The 18,787-nt window shown below is 40.3% G+C and overlaps 3 protein-coding genes across 7 annotated transcripts in view; all 3 read left to right on the forward strand.

Annotated features, from left to right (window-relative positions):
* LOC115045769 (adenylate cyclase type 6-like) overlaps window positions 1-3,925 on the forward strand; it is a 28,530-nt gene extending 24,605 nt beyond the window's left edge. For 2 of the 3 annotated variants that reach the window (XM_029505642.1, XM_029505643.1), the window contains exons 23-25: window positions 124-328; window positions 503-627; window positions 2,024-3,925. In XM_029505642.1, coding sequence (XP_029361502.1) covers window positions 124-328; window positions 503-627; window positions 2,024-2,152 — 459 coding nt within the window. In that variant the 3' untranslated portion in view covers window positions 2,153-3,925. The remainder of the gene's footprint in view (window positions 1-123; window positions 329-502; window positions 628-2,023) is intronic. The other variant, XM_029505641.1, reaches the window with a different exon arrangement.
* A 2,229-nt stretch (window positions 3,926-6,154) lies between these two features.
* On the forward strand, window positions 6,155-14,067 carry galnt6 (UDP-N-acetyl-alpha-D-galactosamine:polypeptide N-acetylgalactosaminyltransferase 6 (GalNAc-T6)). 3 transcript variants are annotated; one of them, XM_029505645.1, is made up of 12 exons: window positions 6,155-6,479; window positions 7,412-7,512; window positions 7,609-8,117; window positions 8,659-8,831; window positions 10,291-10,440; window positions 11,333-11,567; window positions 11,687-11,804; window positions 11,890-12,090; window positions 12,166-12,297; window positions 12,396-12,497; window positions 12,576-12,734; window positions 13,505-14,067. In XM_029505645.1, exons 3-12 carry the CDS (start codon window positions 7,636-7,638, stop codon window positions 13,616-13,618), a joined length of 1,866 nt encoding a protein of 621 aa, XP_029361505.1. In that variant the 5' UTR covers window positions 6,155-6,479; window positions 7,412-7,512; window positions 7,609-7,635; the 3' UTR covers window positions 13,619-14,067. The 3 variants fall into 3 exon arrangements, with proteins under 3 accessions (XP_029361505.1, XP_029361506.1, XP_029361504.1); XM_029505646.1 differs by having other exon boundaries at window positions 7,412-7,470; XM_029505644.1 differs by lacking the exon at window positions 7,412-7,512 and having other exon boundaries at window positions 6,157-6,479.
* A 561-nt stretch (window positions 14,068-14,628) lies between these two features.
* Window positions 14,629-18,224, forward strand: LOC115046133 (glucose-6-phosphate 1-dehydrogenase-like). Its single transcript, XM_029506291.1, has 12 exons — window positions 14,629-14,757; window positions 15,322-15,359; window positions 15,495-15,603; window positions 15,679-15,896; window positions 15,967-16,125; window positions 16,237-16,362; window positions 16,433-16,526; window positions 16,653-16,839; window positions 16,943-17,178; window positions 17,594-17,670; window positions 17,770-17,862; window positions 17,950-18,224. The coding sequence occupies exons 1-12, from the start codon at window positions 14,629-14,631 to the stop codon at window positions 18,038-18,040; spliced, it is 1,557 nt and encodes a 518-aa protein (XP_029362151.1). The 3' UTR covers window positions 18,041-18,224.
* Window positions 18,225-18,787: the final 563 nt, after the last annotated feature.

Below are 18,787 nucleotides of genomic sequence, written 5' to 3' on the forward strand. Positions count from 1 at the left end.
ACAACCCATTACCCTGGTTGTCTGTGTTTCTCTGCCACTTAACATGTTGTTCCCTATGGCTGAAGTGCTGCTTTTGTTTGTCTCATTTCCTCTTCTCATGCACGGTTGATTGCTTGTCTCTAGATCATCAGTGAGGAGAGATTCCGTCAGCTGGAGAAAATCAAAACCATTGGCTCCACCTACATGGCAGCCTCTGGCCTCAACGTTTCCACCTACGATAAGGAAGGTCGCTCACACATCTTAGCATTGGCCGACTATGCCATGAGGCTTAGAGAGCAGATGAAATACATCAATGAGCACTCCTTCAACAACTTCCAGATGAAGATAGGTAAGCCTGAAAGGTAGAGGAGGTTGGGCTTCAAACATCATCTGATAAATCTTCTTTGGATTGGCCTTTGTCTTTTCTTTTTTTTTTAAAGGACACAGTAATCTGCCTTCCTTCAAAGAGAATTGTAATCGTGTAGATTGAATAATTTTATGAAGTGAGGTGATTTGTTCTCAGGGCTGAACATGGGGCCCGTGGTAGCAGGAGTGATTGGAGCCAGAAAACCGCAGTATGATATATGGGGAAACACAGTCAATGTGGCCAGCCGGATGGACAGCACAGGAGTACCAGACTACATCCAGGTACTACACAAGAAGCATCACTCAGTTTTAATCATTGTTAAGTGAATTAGCCAGTGCGGCATTCCAGTCTAGTTAGGTGTGAAATGAGTCATTATTACACTGTCAGTGACCAATCAGGTGTTAAAGTGTGCATTGTGTATGTTTAGTCATACAAAATCGTACATGTTGTGCAAGTTGCACTGCTGTTTTATATCTTCCACATGATGAAAAAGATGTTGACGTAATTGTAGAAAGTATTGTGTTAAGGCCATTTGTGAGTACGGACACCATTTCTACTGATGCAATCAGTGCACAATTCCACAATTTAAGAATTTAGGCTCAGACATCTGGTCCACAGAAGTGCCCTTGAGCAAAAATGGCTGTCAGCAGCGGATGTGCTGTTCTCAAGCATAAATACTACTCCAGTGTCCCTCTGGAGGAGGGTAGATGGCTAAATTTGAATTCCATGTGGAGGCCTTGCAACTACCACAGGATTATCATTTTCAGTACGGAAATTTTAACCACAGTGCTCCTCAGAGAGCGGGTGTCAGCTCAGGACAAAGGTCCCTCACTCTTATTCACCACTGTATTTATAGATGCATGGATGATGTTAATACATATTTTGAAATGTGTGAGTTACTCCACCAGTCCAGCTAAGTGCTAAAGTGGGATTTCTTGGCCTCAAATTAAATCCATAAATTGGCTGCTTTTATGGATTAGTCGGAACTATGCTGCCATCTGTTGTACAGCATCAGTTACTACAAATTGGAGTGTCTAATACATAACAGTCTTTCTACTGTCATTTAATCTTTCATTTATTTTTCATGCATACCATATATCAGACACATGTCTGAGCATCATTAAAAAAACAAATATGTTTGATTTAAAATGACACAAAACATATATCTGAGATGCTACATCATGATAGCAATTTCCATGTCGAAACTACTGTTACAATTAATAAAGTCTTTAAATTGCAGGTACCAATTTAGATTGCTTGGTTGATTAATTGATTAATTATTTCAGATGTAATGTGTCTGCAGTATTCAGTAATTGATCTGGAAAAAAAAAAACACAGAAGAATGTCAATTAAATTAAATCTTGAGATATCACATCATGTGTGATAGTAGATAATGGACTAATAGTCCATGGAAAGGTTTACAGTTGACTGCAGAAATGTCTATGGTGATGGATAAGAAATAAGTACTGCAGTATTTAAAAAAAAAAAAAAAAAAAATCTTTAAAATATTGATTAGTCTTTAAGCCTCTTATTTATACATGATATACCATCTTTGTATTATTCCAGTATTGCGGGGCTTTTGAGGGATTATTCAATGTCAGAGTGACTGCTAATGTTTCTCTTGGGAGGGATGAGTGTCTCAAATCTTAGGTGTCAAATGTCGGTGTCCTCTCTTAGGTGACCACAGACCTGTACCACGTGCTGATTAAAAACGGATACCAGCTGGACTGTCGAGGTGTTGTCAAGGTGAAGGGGAAGGGGGAAATGACCACTTACTTCCTCACCAGCGGTCCGCTGGGCAGTTAACGACAGCAGCCGACTGCAGAGTGACTCTCTCTACACTGACAGGACAGAGACTAGAGAGACTGAGTGATCAGCCTGGTGATGAGCACAGAAGCACAGTGCAAAAACAGGACAGGAGACGGCCGACAGGGACGAGCTCGGCCTGTCTGTTCTTTGTCATGCTATCAGATGCACACGTTTAGGACATTGCCCATATTTGAAGGCTTTTTTCTCCAGCCGCTCAAGAGATGATAAAGCCCAATTGCCTTAGGACGGAAGTGGCTATGCTTATGTTAATGAGCAATAGCACTAGTATTTCATCTTGAGTTCTTATTTATTTTCATGGGGATGGATTTTTGTGATGACCTTGTGAAATAAACTATATATATCTCACTATGTTGCTTAAAAGAAAATATGCAAGGACAACATGAAGGATGAAAATGACCAAAGAACAAATGTTTGATATGAAACACATGATAACTTTAACTTCTGTTCAAAGTAATTTATTCATCTTTTGACAGCAAAGGCCACGGTAACATCGCTATCATTGATGGGGACGAACACTTTTTATGCAGCGGATTTGTTAGTAAAAGATCACACTCACAAAAAACTTGCTTGGACTGTGTTTCTTATCAGGGCCTACTCCATTTTTTCCAGCCTGTGATTAGCCATAGTCTGGACGTGAGGCTGTCTGTAGTTCATTGCAATTAATTATTTGTACCCTGCAATGTATTTTTGGTTGAAGCCAAAAACAGCAACTATGATACAAGGGAAGAGTTAGTATCACAGTACTGAAGAGAAATTGTTAAACTATTATGAAACATTTTATATATATGTGTGTGTGTGTGTGTGTGTATGTGTGGGTCCAAACACGCATAACTGAATGCTGATATTTGTCTGTAAAGGGGCATACTGTAACTTTTCACTGTGAGGTTTTTATGATACTGTATAACAATGCTTTTTTGCCAAACTGGTTGCTGCAAAGCAGGTTTTATATTATTTTTGAGTTGTGTGTCCATTCCCGTTTTCTTTTATCAAAACGATCCTTTGGGGAGAATTATTTCTATATCTTTTACTGGACTGTGATTTGTAACTGACTTCATTCCAATCCAAATGAGCAAAAGCTAACAGAGCATATATATTTTGGGTTGTGTTCGAATCTTTGAAACCTGAACGGGTTTCCTTCCTGCCAACTTCAGGATCAGCTGAATGCAGGAGTTCTTCATCTGTTCACAAGTATTGCCTTGAGATTATGCAGTTCCAAGGTCCACTTACTTCATGGACCAATATTCCTAAATTTACACCACAGTATTTGATATTAGCTGGTTGGATTAGGTACATGGAAGCTTGTAACCCCCAAATTAGTTGGTCAAAATAATAATCATATGAATGTGATGTAATGAAATATTTTTGCCCTGAGTGAAACTATCACTCAAGAAGACCACTCTTTACATTGCCTTTGGTACTGAAGAAGTTAAATCATTGTATTAGAGGCTAAATTATTTGAGGTTCATTTTTGTTATAAAGCTAAAAAGTATTTCACATTTAGGCAAGCTTTACATCTGGAGCTGATATGCTCGCTTTTGTTTCTTAGCCTAAAAATATTGCCTTTACAGTCAATGAAAAATATTTTCTTCTGCTTGTTTTTCTCTGTCCTTAAAAATCTATGGTCAGCAAGACACTGCTGTTCTTTCCATTACTTAAAAAAATGGCAGAGTTTAAGAAATAGTGCAATGGTTGATTTGATTAATTTCCCCCTGGGTAAGAAGTTAATAAATGGCTGTTTTTGCAATGACTGTGTTTGCTTTCTTTGCCGATTACATGGATTCTCCTCAGTGAAGGTCACAATAAAGTTCAAAGAAATTTATATTAATATGAACTTTAATATACATCAAGTGTGGCACAACCTAATATATATAAAAAATCTGAATATATTGAAACATTTATTAATATTTATATTTTAAAGAAGTTCATCAAAATACTACACTAATATTTAAAGGGCATATTGCAGGTTAATTCTTTTTAGATGTATATAGAATATTGTCTAAAGTTAATGGAGGTTTTAATTTTTGTATTTCAAGACATAGGAGTGCAAATTTTGTCCAAAATGTGAGTTTTGAGCTAAGCCTCTATGAATGCTCTTTTTTTTTCAACAGCGCGTCATATGATGTAGGCAGAGGGAGCTATATGCTGGGCTCTGCCATCACTCAGTGGGAGGAGGTAGTGTTATAGAAAGTAAGGGTGTTCTCAGTACTGTTGTATTGCATTCATTTTTCATTATCATGGTAAATTATTGTGTTTGTTGCTCAAACTCCAGCCTGTCAGGACATTGAGTCCACAGGCTTCCTAACAGAAAAAAAAAATGCTGCTATCCTCCATGCATGGGTGCGTTTTGTGTAGCTGAAGAGACTTCACGGCTGCATCGGCTGCAACAAAAGACTCTTTAGGCCGGAGGATTATCAACCGAGCGATCTGATGGATTTCAAAGTAAGATCCACGCGCGACTGTCACCGGGGCCCGTTCCTTTGGTGCACACAGCCTCCTCAGCTCAGTTGTCCAAAGCAGGCTCCGGTTGGGCCAGAGAAATTTAGAGTTTTACAAATCTGGTGAACATTGTAATATGTACTTTACTATCCTATATGGAAAATAGAACATACAACTAATAAAGAGAACAAAAAAACTAAATAGAAGAATTCATTATTTCTGCCCTAAACATAACATACTCGTGTCTGCTGGCCTGCAGAGGTCCATGCTCCTGCCTGCAGTGCATGTAGGCATCAAATCCCAGGTGATGTGTGCAGCCCTGGCCTTGAAGCCAGGGGGTGACTTTCTCCACTAAGGCCCAGCAGGCATCTACCTCCCTGCAGCACATGCTCTCCTCGGCTGTGGTCATGGCCAAGCATTTCCCACACAAGCACCTATCAAACAAAACGTGGATCACCAAAGTGTTTCTCTGGCACGGTAGTACAGCTACATCTGTAGTGTTGTGTGAGACACTATTGATAACTTTGCTATTCCCGGACATATGATACTAATCTGTGCAATATTATGACGTGAACACAATATTACATAAGATAACACCGCCTGTCCTGCTCTCTGGGGGACAGGCTCGTAGTTATCGGGCTGCGGCCCGTCGTGTGTGTCATTGTACACATTTGTTGTTTCTTCTGTGTCAAAATGGAAATCCGGATCCATTGTTTTACTATTGTCCAGGTTCAATGCGCGCCCTCTGCCTACGTCACTTCCGATTTAGCTTTTTCGGATGCAGAAGTAAAATTTTCTCATAAAAACGACTCTAGAAGCCTAATTAATGTATTTACCAATACATTTTGAAGAGAAAACAGTTTGTATATTATTTTTTAAAACATGAATTAAAAGCGGTCTTGAACCTGCAGTATGCTATTTAAGGCTAAGTTTATTCTCCTCCGTTAGTAACTTTTTCGCTTTCCGGCGGAACGAGTTAATGTTGTGTCTTTAATTTAGATCTCACGTCAATCAGCAGCCTGCAATCAAGATTTCTCCCTGTGACAGTAACTTGAGAGACACCTACTTCTCCTCCCCTGAACAAGGCGGTCTACAGTTTCAAGAGGGTGATACAGGAGAGTATTTAATTGCTTGCGCATGAATAATGGATTTCTGTTGCGGTAATGGCAATGTTCACTTACAGCACTCTATGCTGAACATTAATTAAGAAACATAAATTCCTCCTAATCCCTGGTGGAAAAACACTAATGTTACTATAATAGGGTGATGATACAAGAGCTTGTGTTCATGTCATGTATTATGCATCAGTATGTATGCATGTATGTCTCTCTCGACACACACACATCTATTTTATCCATCTATCGATTTCTCTTTCTATATATCTATCTATATAGATATAGATAAATATGTGTAGATATAGAGATATATAGATCCTTCCGCAGGTGCACTCAGACGTTTGCGACGTTTACTTCCTTTTACTTTAAGTAGGCCGAACCAACTTTGTGTGTGTGTGTGTGTAAATATATATACACACAAATACATATACCAAGACGATGTTAACAGTAATATATAGTGTAGACATCATAAATTTGTCCATACGTACACGTGTGGCTCGTTTTCTGTATATTTCCCCAGAGAAACGAGCGCACGCGCCTGGTGGGAAGTGAGAAGTCGCGTGCGCCACCAGCAGGGAACTCCAACTAATCATTTCAACCAATGGCACCTGTTCACCTCCGAGAGAGAGCCGGCGTGTCCGCGCCAAACTAACGTCTGACAACTTTACGGAATATCCCGAGCCGCCTGCCTGCTCGGCACCAGTCCGCGGACACATTAAAACAGCCGGGACAGGTGAAACCGACAGCACTCGGTAAGTGTCAACAACTTAGGAGGCGGAAACGTGGAGCTTTTCGCGGCATCTCGGTGATGACGTGAGACGGATTGTCAATACTTTGATCTAAGTAAGATGTACATATATAAATGCATTCAGACCGAGTGAAGTGCTTTGGAAGGCGCTACCTAGACTGACTGAAAGCAGGATATTTGCAACCAACTCTTCCCCTTTCAGTGCTGAGTATCTATTTAACCGCAGCTGGCCTTACTAGTTCTTCATGCCATTTCAAAGAGAGGATATGATTAGTAATTTTTAAAAAGATCATCCTAAAGGACATCCTCATTCTGAAAATATATTCTGTAAATAATCCCGCTTCATCAGTCCATCCAGATTTGACTTTTGGAAAAGAAAAAAAAAAAAGTCACCCCCTCCTTCCACTTTTACAAAACATGTGATGTACATTGAACTAACTGGTTGTTTACCTGGTATGGAAAACCAAAATGCCGTCCTATTGAATCACTTATGAAGGAGGTTGGCCTGAGAGTCGTGTAAATTAATTATGACCAAGTAAGAGTGAGTGTCTAACCAAACAGTGATCACCTAAGACCATGCAAATGTCCCACATTGCAGCCATATCTAGTTTCACGCAGGAGGAACCTGTCTGTCATTGTGCCAAAGCATGCTGAACCAATTGGCCTAATACGATCCACGCAGCACAATCTAACTACTTCCTGTAGTGGATGACAGTTGAAGAGTATTGGTGAGGTGTCTTTGGAGCAGGTGTAAGCAGGGGGTGGGGAGGGTTTGCGTCACTTATTAACTGGCACTGTTTCGACCCACCTACAGTCATGTGGGTCCTGGAAGACTGTTCAGGGCAGGTGAACTAAAGTGTGAGAGGTGTGGTTTGTTTGTTCACTCTCTTCTCCTCTCTTCCCTCTTCACCTGCCCTGTGGGACTGTTTCCTAAAGAAACCGGGAGGGGAGGAGCAAGGTTATCTAGATTACGTGCTGCTACAACAGGTGCACAGGTGCGCTAACCAGTTCCAAGATATTAGATATAGCAAGTCAAGGTTGGTATTTGTATGTTTTTGTTGTTGTTGTTTTTCAGAAGTAACGTCCACACATGCTTAACTGGTCTGAGAATTTTTTTTTCCTGTTTTTAACAGCCTTGGGAGTGGCACCTATTTCTAAACATGCGGCTGTTTCTACGGCGGCGTATGTCTCCTCTTAAACTGGTGATCCTTGGAGGGACTCTGTTCATGGTGGCCCTGGTGATTCTCCAGAGGGATGTTGGTTCTTCAACCACTGGGGATCCCTGGTTTCAGGAGCTGGTGGACAAGAAGGATGAGATGATAGTCATAGTCCGGAAGGCTGTCAATAACATTGGCTTTCAGATTGGAGCTCCTCAGCCACAACCATCACAGGAACTGGCTACGGCAGACATCAATTGTCCCACTGGCTTCTACACACAAGATGAACTCAAACCCCACCTGCAAAGACCACCGCAGGAGTCCAGAAGCCCTGGAGCAGATGGAAAGGCTTTTCTAAAAAGCCACATGACCCCAGAGGAGGAGAAGGAAAAGGAGGAGGGCATGACACGACACTGTTTCAACCAGTTTGCAAGTGACCGTATTTCATTGAGCCGCAGTCTTGGGGAGGATACAAGGCCTCCAGAGTAAGAGAGTGCTCTGTTATTTTCAAAATTATTTTGGATTGTTTGGACTAATCATTGTTTGACCAACACATTTGGTGACATGTCCACAGCCGGGCAGATAATGTCCTACATCTTGGTCAGGGTCACGCTCAGGGGGGTAAATTATTTACATTTTCATATTAGACTCACCATTGTCCTGGAAAATGTTATACTTTGATGTGAACTGTGTAAAGTATGGCCCTAGGTACATTTCAGGTTGCAGCCTAATTGAGACTGAGGTATTATCTATTTTTGCAAACCCTTTCACTCTCTGAATATTTAATGTTATGGGCTTTGTCTTTCAACTTACCAACAGTTGGAGTTAATGTGCTAACTATTTAGGATTGTTTGCACACTGAGTCATTTAAAGTGTTAACTATTTCTAAACAGTGGTGTATGATAGGTGGGGCTGCAAAACCTTCTGGGACTTAGATTTCACGAAGCATACTGCTTAATCTTGGTCACTCTTCATTCTTATGCTGTTTCTTTTTCTCTTCCTGATGATGTGGCTCACCTTGGTCAGGTGTGTGGAGAGGAAGTTTCGTCGCTGTCCTCCTCTGCCCATGACCAGTGTTATTATAGTCTTCCACAATGAGGCCTGGTCCACCCTGCTCAGGACGGTCCATAGTGTTCTGCATACATCTCCTGCTATCCTGCTCAAAGAGATCATCTTGGTCGATGACGCCAGTGAAGCAGGTATGCACTAAAAGATGCTTGAAGGTTCACAGCAGATCAAAAAGACCTGTGTCAAATATATTTTTAGGCACAGATGATTCGCTAGCAGGAGAGCTCTACAAAGGTAAAGGTTTAGTTAAATTAATGTGTGTGAGAAAGAGTGAGAAGTTGGGTAGAGTAGTGAGAAAATTAGAGCAGGAGGAGGGGATATTCAACTTTACCCGTGCAACCCATATTTAAAATGTGTTCATTTAGAAAAAGATATAGGCAGCAGACATCTGCAGGGCAGAGAGTGAGAAAACGTTCTAATTTATATGTTACTCATTAATTAAACTGACAGTCAGCATTTTTAGGGCAGTATTGCAGCCACTGTTAAGTTTTGATAAGATAGCATAGAAGGTTGTTAGCTTGGGATTTGTAGCAGCATAGACATACAGTAAAAATCAGGGTCAGATTTTCTAAATATTAGAGAAGACCTCTGTTAAACAACAGTGTCATTTAAAAAAAAAAAAAAAAAAAAGGACTCTTAACAGGTGTATGTCCTCAACTTTGAATCCACTGAAATACAAATTGCAATAAGACAAAAGCAGGACTTTGGCTATGTATTTCATCTTTATACTGTAAGATTGTTTCCTGAAAATGGTTCAATCTGTAGGAAATGTGTATGGGAAATTAATATATAGTTTTGACTGTAAATGTCTGTTACAATACATTTCATAAAATGTTTTACTTTTTGCTTTTATAAATGATGCATTCTTCTCAGCTTTCATACACCATTACTCAAGAATGCCATGCTATAGTAGGATTTAAACAAACTCAGTGTCCTCATTAGTCCATAGTGGAGGAGAAAAGTAAAATTGTAGTCAATATTCATTTCATGTCTTAATTAAACAGTTTCCTAAGCTAAGCTTTCCGTTTGACATGTTAGCTGACACTGGAGCTGCCAGCAGGTCAGACAAGTGTAAAAGCAGTGACTGCTAATGTGTTTTTCACAATATTACTCATATATACAGCATTTATAATGTTCCAAGGCCTGTAGGCTGGGCCTGAAATAAACTCTTCATCAGTTACAACTATTCTAAGCTATTACACTCAACAGTATTTGTAAAATTTCCGACAGTAGTCAGACTTCCTCTTTTCACTTCTACAAAAAAAAAAAGCTGCGTTTCATAATGTTGATGTGGTTGGTTGGTTTACTCAGCCCGACACTTTATGCGCCACGCAGTGTGCATTGCAGTCCCGAATGCTCTTCAAGGAGAAGAATGACCCAATTTTTGCTGCAAAGTTTCAGCTCCATTGCCTTTTGCTCTGCTGATGTCACTCAGATATGTCTGTTGCATATCTGACTAAAGCCAGCCTTACTATCTTACTGTTGTGGTGAACTACCAAATGCCTTGTTGCATCTGTAACAAGAGTGTTCTATGAGTAAAGTGGACAAAGGCAAGTTGAATACAGATGCAATCATGTTTTATTTGTGCAGAGCACCTAAAGGGCCAATTGGAGGAATATGTGCATCAACTGAAGATCGTCCATATAGCGAGGCAAAAGGAAAGAAAGGGCCTCATCACAGCTCGGCTGCTGGGTGCTAGCATCGCCCAAGGAGAGATTCTCACCTTTCTCGATGCACACTGTGAGAAAACATGCACACACACAGAAAACAACAGCGCCAAGAATAATATGCAGGCAGCTATATCAGGTTATTCATCAGTCAAAGGTTAAGGGTTAAAATGTTGTTTTTGATCCTTACTCAAAATTAGGGCTCTACCTGACTCAATAATTTTTCATTAGGGGAAGGGTTAAATTGCACATTTAATTGCCAACTTATAATGGCGGGTTAGGATATGGATTTGTTCAAATAACGAGACAAGCAGCACAAATTTATTTCTGTTTAAATCAAGCTCTTATAGCTTATTTTTGTATTTCAGTTTAAATATTAACGATGAAACTTAAATAAACACATGAAAATAAATTCATAGTGCCAGTGCATGTTGTCATGAAAATTTTTTTTTCTTTTTTTAGCAAGTGCACAAGCTATTCCTGCTAGAATATCAAAAGAGATTTATGATTCCTGTCATTTATAATTCCTTATTGAAATGTTATGCCTTTGCATTTTTTTCAAACTTCTATCTGTCTTAACCTGTTATTGTAATACACAGACTGACCCAAAAAAAAACCCACAATATGCGGAATGGCTAATTTGAGGCACATAATCAGATGTAAAATTCAGTTTGCCATCTAGATTAATTTATGCTTTTATTTGTCTTCATGGTTAAATCTGGATCAATCAGTTTAAACTGTTCTGAAGACCTAATTGTTCTCATCTCTGGTCGTACTGATTCAGAAATGTATTTCTTGTAATTATTATCACTTTGGACAAAACACTTATGCTAAATATAAGGCCGATATTCACATGAAAGCAAACTATGACATATTTCAACACTTGACAATGATTGTAACTTTTTTATATGATGGAGTTTAAGGAAAAAATATGAGGTGATCTCTGTTGTACCGCTCCTGTATAGGTGAGTGTTTCCATGGTTGGCTGGAACCCCTGTTAGCACGCATTGTAGAAGAACCTACTGCTGTGGTCAGTCCAGAGATCAGCACTATTGACCTCAACACGTTTCAGTTCAACAAGCCTGTGTCCACCAATCGTGCTTTCAACAGAGGTAACTTTGACTGGAGCTTGACTTTTGGTTGGGAGGCAATCCCTGAAGATGCAAAGAAGCTGCGTAAGGATGAAACCTACCCTGTGAAGTAAGAAGTGCTGATTTTTTTTAATTTTTAATTTATTAATTTATTTATTTAATTTCATTAAGAGCATCCTGAATCATTTACATACCTAAAATGTGTTTACCTGCCTATGGAAATTTCAGAACACCTACTTTTGCTGGAGGTCTCTTCTCCATCTCAAAAAAGTACTTTGAACACATTGGAACATATGACGACAAGATGGAAATTTGGGGTGGTGAAAATGTGGAGATGTCATTCAGGGTCAGTCTATCTTTATTCCTTAAGTTCCACATATTACTTGATAAGTGGAGTCTGAATTGTAACTGATGTAGAATGTGATCTACAGGTGTGGCAGTGTGGGGGTCAGCTAGAAATCATTCCTTGCTCTGTGGTGGGCCATGTATTTCGCACCAAGAGTCCCCATACTTTCCCAAAAGGCACAGAAGTCATAACTCGCAACCAAGTGCGCTTAGCTGAGGTCTGGATGGATGACTACAAGAAAATCTACTATCGCCGCAACAAGAATGCCGCAGAAATGGCCAGGGAGGTCAGTGTGACATATTAACATTAATCACCATACCTGATTATATTTGACTCAAATTTATATTTTAACCTTTTATAGAACAGGTATGGGGACATCACTGATCGGTTAAATCTACGAGAGAGATTGCAGTGCAAGAATTTCACCTGGTATCTAAACACAGTCTACCCAGAGGCCTTTGTTCCAGATTTAACACCAGGAAAATATGGTGCCGTAAGTCATGTTTTTGTTTGGCTGTGTGTTGAGTCCAATCATGTTGATTAGCTGCAGCAGAACGTCACTATTATTGCGCGTTTGTGTGTCTGCACCAGATCCGAAACTCAGGATCTAAAACCTGTCTGGATGTTGGTGAGAACAACCAGGGAGGTAAACCTGTGATTATGTACCAGTGTCACAACATGGGAGGCAACCAGGTACAGTGACTGACACATGGGAAATTAAGAGCCCTCTGGTGAAGTTTTGGTGTGTAATTGGATGCGTGTCTCCTCCAGTACTTTGAATACACAACTCATCAGGAGCTGCGTCATAACATTGGAAAGCAACTCTGTCTTCATGCCAGTCCCCAGTCAGACCCAGTGAAGATCGAGCTGTGTCAGCTGAAAGGGAAAGGCACCAGTGTGTCTCCACAACAACAGTGGGTGTTTACGGAGGTAAGAAAGGCAAGAAATAATATGATCTAGACTCTTAATGTATTTCTTTATGTGCTGAATGCTGAATGAGTTAGTGTCTGTGTAAATAAGGAAAAGTCATAACAATACTTTTATACATCAAGTCAGTTAAACTTTATGGATATCAGTCTGTCCAACGTCCGTCTTTGTCTAAGGTAAGTTTAGTCGTTCACATGTACTGGTGAATTTCGACTGTTTTGATGCAAATGAAAGCAGGTGCAATGCAGAGATGAAAGCAAGAAAATCATCACGAAAGAATGGTTTTGCATGTGATAAGCCGAAAAAGGCCATTGGTGGCCATTGTTTTCACAAATGAGAGCATACAAGAGTCCTGAGACGCTGTAGTGAACATTATGCTGCCTGTTTGGTGGTGAGTCAGTGATGGTCTAATGGGACATATCTTTGGAGGGTCACACAGACCTCCATGGTATACCTACTGTTAATCTGATTGCTGTTAGGTAGCACTTGTCAGACCCTGGTGGAGTGGATCCTGGGTTCCTCCTGATGCCTGGCTTTATTTAGCCAGAGTGTGTAGGCAGTTCCTGGCCATCATTCTCCCCTGATCTAAATCAGATTGAGCACCTACGGGATGATATGTATCACTGCATCCAAGAATGCCTGGAGCCAGGTGTTGTCAGGAGTACAAACAGGCATGCAGGGAGTTGCATTATGAGTTGCTATGTATATTTAAATACACACACATGATACAGGCTTTTGCATTGATTCTATTTGTCTCTCGTGGTACCTTGCAGGGAAATCTTCTGAAGAATCCCAGCAGCGGGAAATGTTTACAGCTGAAAGCAGGACACATTCAGATGGACCACTGTAATCCTGCGGATGTCTTCCAGCACTGGAGCTGGAGTTGACATACCAGTATGCCCTTCAGGTGACTTCAGACACCTTATGCACCCATCTGTGGGGTCAGCGCTGATGGGCCGAGACTTCATCAATCCAGGACGGCTTCATTCTTTGGAGCATGGGGATTTTGGCCATATTGAGTGGAGCGCAAAAAATGAGGAACCAAGTAATTGCAGTCACATCTGTTGAGGATCTTCTGATTGACCTTGTTTTAACTTTATTTATAACGGAAACTCTGGAAAGAAATTTGAAAGTGGGGGATATTAAGATAGGTTGGACATGGAGCTGTCGCTTGTTCATGGACTCTGACTGTGAACTGCTATGATCTTAATTCAGTGAATTTGCACTCCACTTGGAAAAATCACTTTATAGTGATCTTTTTGTGTGATGAATGAAAGTCTTACTGAAGTGAAGGAAATGTCTGTTCTTTTTTTAAATAAAAATCATACTTGTTGGATCAAGAAAATGGTTTGTATTATGAATAATTTAAAGGTTAAACTGAAATATTTCCACATTACAACCAACTATTCGTTGGTCATTTATGAATTGTACAGTATTATTTTTTTTAAGACCTAGGATTCTCCTTTGTTTTAAATGAGCTGTTACCCTAAGTGTATAAAGAATGATTCACCTGGAGACGCTGATAAGAACTTTGTCTGCAAAGCCATAAGACTTTTCAGTCATAGTTCATTTGCACAATATTTATCTAAGGTGTGGCTTTGAAGAAGCACTTGGTTTCAGCCTTGTGTGAAAACTGGGAACAGTGAATGAACAGGATTTCTTACAGGTAGCCAAACCTGAGTTGCTGGAAAACATGTTCAGCTTGCTCAGCTATGGGATTACAGAGTTGAGAGTACATCACAAAGCCTGAGGAAGTAGTGACTTTTTTTTTTTCTCTTTGGAACTACAGGTGGCAGCAGTAATCCATGGAGTGTTTCTGCAAAGCCAGGATGACAATTGAAATTTCAACATATTTAGCTGAGGGGACATGAGAGTGGCCTCAGTAGAGAGAAAACAGATGGGGCAGAAGATGAGCACTGAGCCTTTAACTCGCTCTGAGGTGTTTGGACAGCTCAGGAAAGAGCTCTATGGAGAGGAGAAGTCAACCAATTCCAACACACACATTATTATTATCTTGGGAGCCTCCGTGAGTACAAACTACTGACTTAGAACATGATATGAGCTTTGTTGTTTTCTTCTATATAAAATTGGAACTGAAGGATTTGCATCAACATTAACAGATCTGAAGAAAGTATCAAGGTTAAAAGTCGCCAGGCTATCTTGAGACTGAGTCAGTTTAATAAGTTATATTTTTACTCTATCGGTTTAAATAAAGGATGTTAGAAGTTTCATCCCCAATAGAGACAACGCAAAAGCAAACACAGGAAAATAGTTCACTAGGGAATAATTTTGTCTGTCTCTCTTCTTGACTTAAGATCTCGCAAGATTTGTTGTTTGGCCCATTTGTTCTCTCCACTGTGTCAGTACCAGTTATCTGTACAAATGTGAGATGAAGTAGCAGACATTTTTCTGCAGAGACGGTGTCTGGTTCTTGTTTCAGGCATTACTCAACATCTACCTGCTCCAAATCACTTTGCTCACTAATGTTAAGTTTGCTTGCACTTTGGACTCTTGATTTGTTCTACAGCCACTGTGGTAATCCGTCGAGGTTCATGAACAAATATCTTTTTCACTGGTATTATTTTCACAGGGAGATCTTGCCAAAAAGAAGATTTATCCAACATTATGGTGAGTAACGAATCGTTACTTGTATAACACTCCAAGAAAAGAGTTGAACGGATGTTTTGGTCGTACTCTGTTAGGAGGAGTTTGACCCTTGGCCGTTGTTCTGTATCACTGCTCCTGACTCCATTTGTTCTTCAGGTGGTTATTCAGAGATGGCCTTCTTCCAGATGACACTTACTTTGTGGGTTTTGCCCGGTCCAACCTAACTGTGGAGGATATCAAAACAGCGTGTCTGCCTCATATGAAGGTAGTGCATCTAGTATTACTTGAGATCAAATTATCCACTGTATGCTTTCATCAATCACTGTCACCTTTCCTTCAGGTCACTGATGAAGAGAGGGAATCTCTCTCAGCCTTCTTCAGTAAGAACTCTTATCTGAGTGGCAGGTATGATGACGGCAGCTCTTTTAACCAACTGAATGCCCGTCTGTCATCTCTGCCTGGGGGGGCTGATGCCAATCGCCTCTTCTATCTGGCACTGCCACCCACTGTCTACAGGCATGTCAGCACAAACATCAGGACCCACTGCATGAGCCTCAAGTAAGCATCCTCCAGTCCACAATGACAAAAACCGTTTACATGCTTCTGATCAGCTGTGTTTGTAAAACAGAGGCTGGAACAGAGTAATTGTTGAGAAGCCATTTGGGCGGGACCTCCACACTTCACAGGAGCTGTCAGCCCACTTATCCTCTCTGTTCAGAGAGGATCAGGTCTACCGTATAGACCACTACCTGGGCAAAGAGATGGTCCAGAACCTCATGGTGCTTAGGTAACATGATCCATACAAGTTTTTTTTAAGCAATTTATCATTGGTATAATCCTAGATGTTGTCATGTATATATATATATATGCTCTATAACATTTGTGCAATCACTTCTAGATTTGGAAATTGCATCTTTGGACCAATATGGAACAGGAACAATGTGGCCTGTGTGGTTCTCACCTTTAAAGAACCTTTTGGCACTCATGGTCGTGGAGGATACTTTGATGACTTTGGTATCATTCGGTGAGAGACAAAAACTTCAGTTAAATATGAAAACCCCTGATCATTTCTCTAATTGCAGCCTCTCTAATAGCGATGTCATGCAGAACCATCTGCTGCAGATGCTCTGTTTGGTTGCAATGGAGAAACCTGCCACCACAAGCCCTGATGATGTGAGGGATGAAAAGGTAATATAGATTAGATGCCAGGAATTCAAGCTGTGTTTTTTTTTTTTTTTTTTTTTTTTACCTCTATGATACAATCATCCATATTATTGCAATTTTGTCATCTAGATTTTTTTTTATCTGCTACAGGTGAAGGTGTTGAAATCTATAGCGCCTGTTGCAGTGTCCGATGTTGTGCTTGGTCAGTATGTGGGGGACCCTGAAGGGGAGGGCCACACCAAGATGGGTTACCTTGATGATCCCGGTGTACCAAAAGCCTCCTGCACAGCAACCTTTTGCACCGCAGTGCTCTACATTCAGAATGAAAGATGGGATGGTGAGGCAAACCTTTTATTTCACCTTTTATTTACAGTGTATTTTAATGTCAGCTCCTCTGATGTCCTCCCAGTGATCATATTCATCTTGCACCCATGTCTCAGGGGTTCCTTTTATTCTGCGCTGTGGGAAAGCCCTGAATGAGCGGAAGGCAGAAGTACGTCTGCAGTTCACTGATGTGCCTGGGGACATTTTTCATGATCGTTGTCAGAGGAACGAGCTGGTCGTGCGGGTGCAGCCAGATGAAGCTATTTACCTGAAAATAATGACCAAGAGGCCAGGGGTTTACTTCAGCCCAGAGGAAACTGAGCTGGACCTCACTTACAAGAGCAGATATAAGGTGCAACAAGCTCACTATCCTCTTAAGTATCCCCTGTGGGAAATTACTGTATATATTCAAGAATTTCCTGGAATCAACTTTATTTCTGTTGAGATGCTACCGGAGCTGGTATCAGCTGATTTGTGAAATAAGTTTCTCAGAATATAATGTTGATATTGTATAATTCTTATGTCGTTCGTATAAAGATGTGACAAGTTGGAAACAAATACAATTATATGGCATGCTAATGCAATGTTCATTCAACGGGGGCTCGTGTCTCAAATCAGGGAAAAAAAAAACAAAAAACGCAAAACATCCCAAAATCCAGTAAAAACACCACCTGATGAAACTTACTGAGTCCAAAAAAGAAAAAAAAATAGATCACTGAAAGAAGCAGCTGTGTAGTCTATTTTAACAGCTTTCATCTTCCACCTAGAATGTGAAGCTCCTAGACGCTTATGAGAGACTGATACTAGATGTCTTCTGTGGAAATCAGATGCACTTTGTCCGCAGGTTGGTCGAACCATTTATGGTCATAATTCAATGCCTTTGTGTTTTGTGATAATGTGAGATTTATGTATTTAATCTGAGCTCTCTTCTTTTTTATTGGAGTGATGAGTTGAAGGAGGCTTGGAGGATCTTCACCCCTCTGCTTCAACAGATAGAAGGGGACAAGACACAACCCATTCCTTACACATACGGAGGGTAAAACCAGTTTTATGAGAGAGAAAATCACAGATGATGCTCATAAGCTGTTAAAGTGCGTTTCTATTTCATTTCTTGTTTCTATAGTCGTGGTCCGAACGAGGCAGATGATCTGATGAGGAGGGTGGGATTTCGCTATGAGGGAACTTACAAGTGGGTGCAGCCCCACACAGCATGATACCTTTCGTCACCCATGTACACACACACCCTGACATATTCATGAAGAATATCCCAAAAGTTTACAAACAATAGTTTACCGTCATCATCTCTGTTATATGTTTGATTTTGATCTCTTTCTCTCTTTGATCACTAATCATACAAAAATTGATGAGCAACTGTACTCACCTGATTTGAGTTTTCACATGTACTATTTAAAATTTTCAAAATAAATGATCGTTCACTCTTCAGTTTGCACTTTTCTTTTTGCTAAACAGCTCTTTCCAGACCTTGTCCTTTAGTCATATTTTCCTGGTAGGGTTGTCTCTATCTGACTCTCGTTAGATCCAATCAGCGAAAGATCAATATTTAGACTAACTTGAACGATAACAATAAAACCTTGTTGCGTGCAAAGCTTTATGCAATTTATGATCATCACTGAACCATAACTGCACTCATCACTGAAAAATGGCACTGTTTTGAACATAAGCAGCAATACCATGCAGTGTTTACATTTGGGGTTGGTCTAATTTGTAAGGACGTGTGTGTGTTCAGCTTCAGGTGCTGGTGATTTCCAGGTAAGTGCTTTAAGCTAAATTAATATCAAAACTATAAATAATTGCTCTCAAACTTTAGGAATTAATTTTTGTGCTACAACTCGTGACACCTGTCTCAACCAGGTGTGTGGTCTAGCTGGGATCTCACACACACAAGCACACAAACATTTATTGACTCTGATCAATAAAAGACCGCTCCATCCTACCAGGAA

This window comes from Echeneis naucrates, chromosome 7, assembly GCF_900963305.1.
Source record: "Echeneis naucrates chromosome 7, fEcheNa1.1, whole genome shotgun sequence".
Classification (NCBI taxonomy): domain Eukaryota; kingdom Metazoa; phylum Chordata; class Actinopteri; order Carangiformes; family Echeneidae; genus Echeneis; species Echeneis naucrates.

Coding starts and splice junctions, on each gene's coding strand:
- galnt6 (XM_029505645.1), top strand. CDS start 7,636: ATGCGGCTGTTTCTACGGCGGCGTATGTCTCCTCTTAAACTGGTGATC. Junction 8,832..10,290: donor CGATGACGCCAGTGAAGCAG/GTATGCACTAAA, acceptor TTATTTGTGCAG/AGCACCTAAAGGGCCAATTG. Junction 10,441..11,332: donor CACCTTTCTCGATGCACACT/GTGAGAAAACAT, acceptor GCTCCTGTATAG/GTGAGTGTTTCCATGGTTGG.
- LOC115046133 (XM_029506291.1), top strand. CDS start 14,629: ATGGGGCAGAAGATGAGCACTGAGCCTTTAACTCGCTCTGAGGTGTTT. Junction 14,758..15,321: donor TTATTATCTTGGGAGCCTCC/GTGAGTACAAAC, acceptor TTATTTTCACAG/GGAGATCTTGCCAAAAAGAA. Junction 15,897..15,966: donor ACCCACTGCATGAGCCTCAA/GTAAGCATCCTC, acceptor TTTGTAAAACAG/AGGCTGGAACAGAGTAATTG.